General features: G+C 32.4%; 1 protein-coding gene across 1 annotated transcript; it reads right to left on the reverse strand.

Annotated features, from left to right (window-relative positions):
- Nucleotides 1-704: 704 nt before the first annotated feature.
- On the reverse strand, nt 705-4772 carry LOC108461130 (uncharacterized). The gene is made up of 4 exons (XM_017760843.2): nt 4597-4772; nt 3354-4017; nt 1939-1979; nt 705-1856 (listed from the first exon to the last, which is right to left on the reverse strand). The coding sequence occupies exons 2-4, from the start codon at nt 3673-3675 to the stop codon at nt 984-986; spliced, it is 1236 nt and encodes a 411-aa protein (XP_017616332.1). The 5' UTR covers nt 3676-4017; nt 4597-4772; the 3' UTR covers nt 705-983.
- Between the last annotated feature and the right edge of the window lie 1373 nt (nt 4773-6145).

Consider the following 6145-nt stretch of genomic DNA (forward strand, 5'->3'; position numbering starts at 1 on the left):
AATTCAGTTAATTTGGTTAATTTGTTTAATTTAAGTAATTCGGTTAATTCGGTTAATTCGATTAATTCAGTTAATTTGATTACTTTTATACTTATTTTAACCAAAATTAAAAACATATAATTTCGATTAATTCGGTTAATCGACCAAATTAACTGAAAAATTTCGGTTCGGTTAATTTTTTTGAAAAAATTTCAGTTCGGTTAACGGTTAAAATTTTTGAAGGGTCAATTAATTCGGTTAATGTTATTTTAGATCGGTTAACCGATCGATTAACCGATCGAGCACCCATACTACTACTACAAGCAATGTTATTAAACTAATATTTTAATTACTCTATCTTTACTAAACTTAAAAAGTTACAAAATATTATTAAATTATTTAAAAAATTTCATTTAAATTACTTAATTATTTTAAATCATTAAATTATTTTTTAAGTCCAATTAGAGAGCCTCAAATGAGGCCCAATAGTGGATAAGTACCGTTAACGAATAAAAAACATATATTAAATTTAAATCAATTTGATGGTTTAAATTTTAATTTATAAATTCTTGACGTTTAAAGTTGTTTCATAAAAAAATTGTAAAAAAATGAGAAAAAACTTTAAATTTGTGCAAGCAGTACAAATAAAAAAGACCACACAATAATAATTTTAACAGCTAAATAACTTGAATAAAATTTATGAATAGTTTAATGAGTACATAAACTTATTAATGGTTGAGTGACTTTATTTACTTTTCTATAAATTGAATTAACATATATAATCAGGAAATTTTGGTTTCCACATTTAGCACTTCCACCATCGTAAATAGATTGTATAATACAAACCAAATTAACAGATTTCAACCCTTAGTTTCCACAAAAATCATATCTATACAACATCTCCTAGTTTCCAGTCGAATTTTTTTACTCAAATGTCCATTCACCAACTATTCAGCCTTAACAGATATATGCAAAGTTTGTGGCCAACATAACACTAATCTATCTTACCTCTTCACACTTGGACCCGCAATCGTCTTTGAGCACCCGACTGCACCCTGATCGATTGACTTCCCACCAAAAAGTTGCAAAGATGGCGAACTACTTTTCCTCAGCTTCCCAGGAAATTCTTTACTCGAATTAACCTTCACGAAGAGATTTTTCTTCATGCGACTCTGGTTAAGCAATAGCATTGTACTACGTTGGGGTGGATGCAAAGCCCCTTGAACACAGTCTCCCACCTGTGCACAGCTCCAAGTCCTTGATGGTCCATCCTCCGAAAATGATCTAAGCCGTGAAATACTATTCCTAAGCCTAGAGAAGACTCGGTTCTCTGGAGAATTTTGCTCTTCGAGCTTGGCACATACAGGACAAGGAGGGTCCCTTATGCGAGCTTTCTGTGTTGTCTGCTCCAAACATTCAGCATGGAAAGTGTGTCCACATGAAAGAACCCCTGCAACAGGCATGTCATTACTTCTTACAATCCTACGAGCACTCCAAGGCGATCTCTGCGAGAGAAATCTCTCGCACAAACCACATTTAAATCCATTGGATGGGACACATGATCGACCAAAAATAACAGATTCAAATGGCTCAGAAATATCTGCAACATCATTGCTGCTGCTTGCACTGCTCCAGCGATGGGCATCTCTTTGTGGCATGGCAGTATCATCAGAAAGCCCTGCAACTGCACAGTCCGACACTCCTGTGGTAGAAGTTTCCATGGGGAATGACAAAGGGTGAATGGGTTTGGACATAAAGCAATACCGACTTGAAATGTTGTGATGAGATGACAAGCATTGCTTGACCATGGGCTCAGACTCACTACTGTCTGAATAAGATGAAGTGGAGACCCCACTATCTGCATTTGTTGAAGTCCCCTGCAAAATTCCATCAACTAAACATAAATTCTAGGGAAAACCTTTTCAACTTAATACCAGTATGAAGATGAGAATAAGGTACCTCAACAAGAGAAGCGAAGGGTGCCTGCCCGCCAACATGATCTAACATGGAAAAGAAGACAATAAGTTGTTTCAGACAAAGCTGATGGAAATGATTCAAGCTTTTTCAACTATGTTTCCAAAATTAAATTTTTAAATTTCAAGAGCATTAAAAAAGTTTCTGAACATAACCTAGATACATTGGCAGAGAAATGACTTAAGAAGACTCTATGCAGAGCACCTAAATAGTATTGTGAATCAAATTGCCCTATAGGTTCATTTTAACATAGAAACTGGTCAAATAGGTGTCTAGGACTAAACTCAGAAAAGAAAGTCTAGTTCAATAATTCTAACTTCAACACAGACAAGATAAATCTACAGTAAATTAGAGTTATCAACAGATAACCAACTGACTGACTGTTAGACACCAGGGTTATTTAACCTAAAAGCAAAAAGGCAATTGATAGAGTTACATAAATATAAAATAAACTAAAGCTTTCTCTTCCACATAATGATTTTTTAATTTGATGCATCCAAGGAAATATGACAGTTACAAACTTGTGTCTGCTAGACTAGAGATATATACAAGTCAATAAAGGAACAGCAAAATATGTTATGGCAATTGAAGAGAGTTTTGACAGCTAAAGGTTGAAGGAAAGCCAAGACATAATAAAAGCCAGTCTTACAATATCAAAATGATACAATATTGGGTTTAACAGTTCTCCATCCTATGAGGAACATGGACAAACGTACTATTGAGTTTCACTACAGTGACTTTTATCCTTTCTACACTAAGGTCACAGTCCCTAATATTCATGATAGCACAATGAAAGATCATGCAAATCAAATGCATGATAATCAATCAAAAGTCATCCCATAGCTATTGCAGGTGAATAGGCAGGAAATTCTGTTGCATTTTCTTTGACGTTCTTTCAATGCAACCTCTATTATTATATGCCATCATTCCCAAAATGACAACATCTCAATAGAAAAGGGGGTCATATCGCACCAGGATCAGAACTATTACATTAGAATATCAAATGAAGCAAGAAGAAGATAACAATAATGAATATAACTAAATACAGAAACCTAGTAACCTAGCTAGAAATCAAACATTTCTGCTCTTGATCAAAAGGGACTGAGAGGAGTGCAATTTGTGACATCAATCAGAAGGCCTTCTTGTCCTTGTCATAGGAAGACATATCATTTGAATGTTTGCATACACGCGTACATCTTGACATGTGTATTTATTTATAAGCCTCTATTTCATTGTTTCATTTGAGAATTATAAGTTACAAAACGAGATTTAGCCAATTGCCCGATGACTATCAGACAAAACATGTCCAGCAAAGGAAATGGAAGTGCAGACGTGACAGTAAAAAATAAGACAATGTCAATACAGCTTAACAATCAAAGTAACACTCTCAACTATCTTACCTCTTGTCGTGGCAGTTTCATAATCATCAAGAGTGATTTCTTGTATTACCGGAGGTGTCCACTGTGGACCCTGAGAAAGGTCAGATGGACTACTTAAAAAGGGCGCAGCACCATCAGATGTAGAATATTGATGATTGTAAAGAAAGTTTCTCCTCATCCAGCCCCTATTTTCTTTGCTGTTTGGAGATGTAGAAGATTCATACAATTGACTCCCATCATGTGAACTGTATGACAGTCCATCGGGTTGAAAATGGAAATCCCATCTTGAAGGGGGTGGCGAGAAACTTGTATTAGTTTGCCAATAAGGCTCATGAGGGCCCATGGCCCAGTCTCTACTGGCTGCATTTGACCCATGTGGCCTTGCAGCCACACAACACAGCGACCCCGTCTTAGCTATTTTTTGTAAACCTCACAAGTTCTAACTCAACAAGCTTTTGACTTTTACAAAGCTTTCCAACAAATAACTCAAATAATCACAACATCCTCAACATATGTTTTGTTCCCCGCAACCATTTCGACATTGAGACCCAATCTTCAATAAGTATAAAAACTCACAAAACACAACTTCATCAGTAAAGTAAGTTAAAAAATGCATTTCATTGTGCAGGCATGATAAATACCCTCAGCAGTTACTTTTGGGAGTCACCACCATCAAAACAGAAACCTGGAAGGAAAACGTCATATAAGCACAATTAGATGTAAAAATCATACCTCTACACGACAATAAAAAACCAAATTTTTTTGCAAAGAAATAAAAATAAATGAGAAAAAAAGGGGGGGAAAATCCCTCCAAGTTCATGATCAAGTGCACTTTCATTATATCATTTTTTCCAAAACGTCCTCTAGTCAACTTTCTCACAGTTACTCCTAAAATAGAAATGCCAGCAGTAAATTTTAATAATTTCATACAAATTAAGCAAAATTATTTTTTGACAAACTATAAAGAATTTTCTATATGTAAACTTGATATAGCCATAGTGCTAAGAATCAAACAGCTCGGAATGCAACAATTTTCATAAGTTTTGTACATCAGAAAATTGGGGGAGAACTAAAATGGAAGCCGAGTATAAGTAACTAAAAACAGTAACAAAAAAAAATCAAAAGGTAATTCAAATAGCTTTAAAGAACAGTTCAGAGAGACTTAAAGGAAGCTACGATTATGCAAGTATTTATTGACATTAATGAGAAAACGAGAAAAACAATAGAAAAAGGAAAAGGGAACAAAGACAGTGTAATAACTTACGATTTCAAGGAAACGAAATGCAATCGTGAAGAAATGCGGAGGGATTTTGGAGAATGAAAACAAACCCTAATTTATTGGGGAAAGGGAGATTAATTTAATATCTTTTAATTTTCAAATTAGGACCTCCGTTCTTTGTGTATTTCTAAAACTAGTCCACATTTTCTTTTTGCACTTTCCAGTTTAAAATTTCAGGGTTAGTTCTCTAGATATACTCAAAATTTAGATTTTAATTTACTTTCCAAACTCAAAATATTAAAATTGCATTAATCAATTTTTTATTTATCCATGTCACCTCAACATATTGAATATATCGAACTAATCATAGTCCTTTTTTAACCTTTAAATAAAAAGATAATGTGTTTCAGTGTACTTAAACCGATATTCTCTCGTACAAAAATAATATTAATGTCAATTAAACTAAAACTTAATCAACTAAATAAAAATTTTTCTTGAATATATTAATTTATTGATACAATATTTTGAAGAAGTTTAATAAGAGTGTTTTTGTTGATTAATATATTTTAATGGTGTTAATTGATTATATTAAAGCTCAACAATTGAATATAATAATAAGATAGATATAAAGTGGTTGATTAATAATACCAAATTTATTAGAATAAAATGATACCTACCTAATCATATTCTTTGCACCCGCTCGTAAGCATTATTAATTTAATGCCAATAATTAGACTCATGTTCAAAATGCTCCCCCATGTTTTTATCTGCCAACTTTGCCCCCAATATTTCTCATTTTCTTAATATGCCCACTGCAAGACACGCATCCGAATATATGTTTTAATCGGTGAAAAATATTTACTATCTACATTTATTTTGAATTTAAATATTTTTTATAAATTTTATATAAAAATAAAAATATCTTTCTCATAATATTTTTTAAATTAAGTAATTTTTAATTATTTTTAATTAAATTAGTGTTTAACTAACTCATAACCTTAACATAATTACAAATTTAGATATAGTGTAAATTAATAGTCAATCATTTTCTTAAGTTAAGAAACGTTAATAGTGACAAACATTGGAATCTCGAACATACAAATGATGGGTTTGAATTAAAAGAAAAAAAAACTTTGAATTTGAATTTTTAAACATCTGTGATTGACTCAATAGTTAAGATATATTTATCTAAGTTTAAATCTTTGAGAGAACAAATAGTGTATCTTTATTTAGATAACTCCCTTTTATGTATAATGTGTGAGTGTGATTCCATTATTTTGTTAGATTAGGATTTTATAATTTGCAATATTCTAAATGGCTCAAAATGGAAACAACAATAGTTAATCAACGTCATTCAATACAAATGCGACATCAAACCTTTAAAATTAGGAATGGCAATGAAGTACAGAGGAACAAATTTACACAAACCCACCACTTGTTCCATAGCTACACATTGTGCTTATGGCCTATCCTGTTCTACTATAAATGTATAATCTTGAAAATTACTACTATTTCTATAAATATTAAATGCATCCATCTCCACACGGTCTTGCTTCAATTTAAAATTTTGTTAATCTTTCTAAAAGAAATTAAA

Source organism: Gossypium arboreum, chromosome 13 (assembly GCF_025698485.1).
Source record: "Gossypium arboreum isolate Shixiya-1 chromosome 13, ASM2569848v2, whole genome shotgun sequence".
In the NCBI taxonomy this organism is placed as follows: domain Eukaryota; kingdom Viridiplantae; phylum Streptophyta; class Magnoliopsida; order Malvales; family Malvaceae; genus Gossypium; species Gossypium arboreum.

Coding starts and splice junctions, on each gene's coding strand:
- LOC108461130 (XM_017760843.2), bottom strand. CDS start 3,675: ATGGGCCCTCATGAGCCTTATTGGCAAACTAATACAAGTTTCTCGCCA. Junction 1,980..3,353: donor TGAAACTGCCACGACAAGAG/GTAAGATAGTTG, acceptor TTTCCATGTTAG/ATCATGTTGGCGGGCAGGCA. Junction 1,857..1,938: donor CCTTCGCTTCTCTTGTTGAG/GTACCTTATTCT, acceptor GGAATTTTGCAG/GGGACTTCAACAAATGCAGA.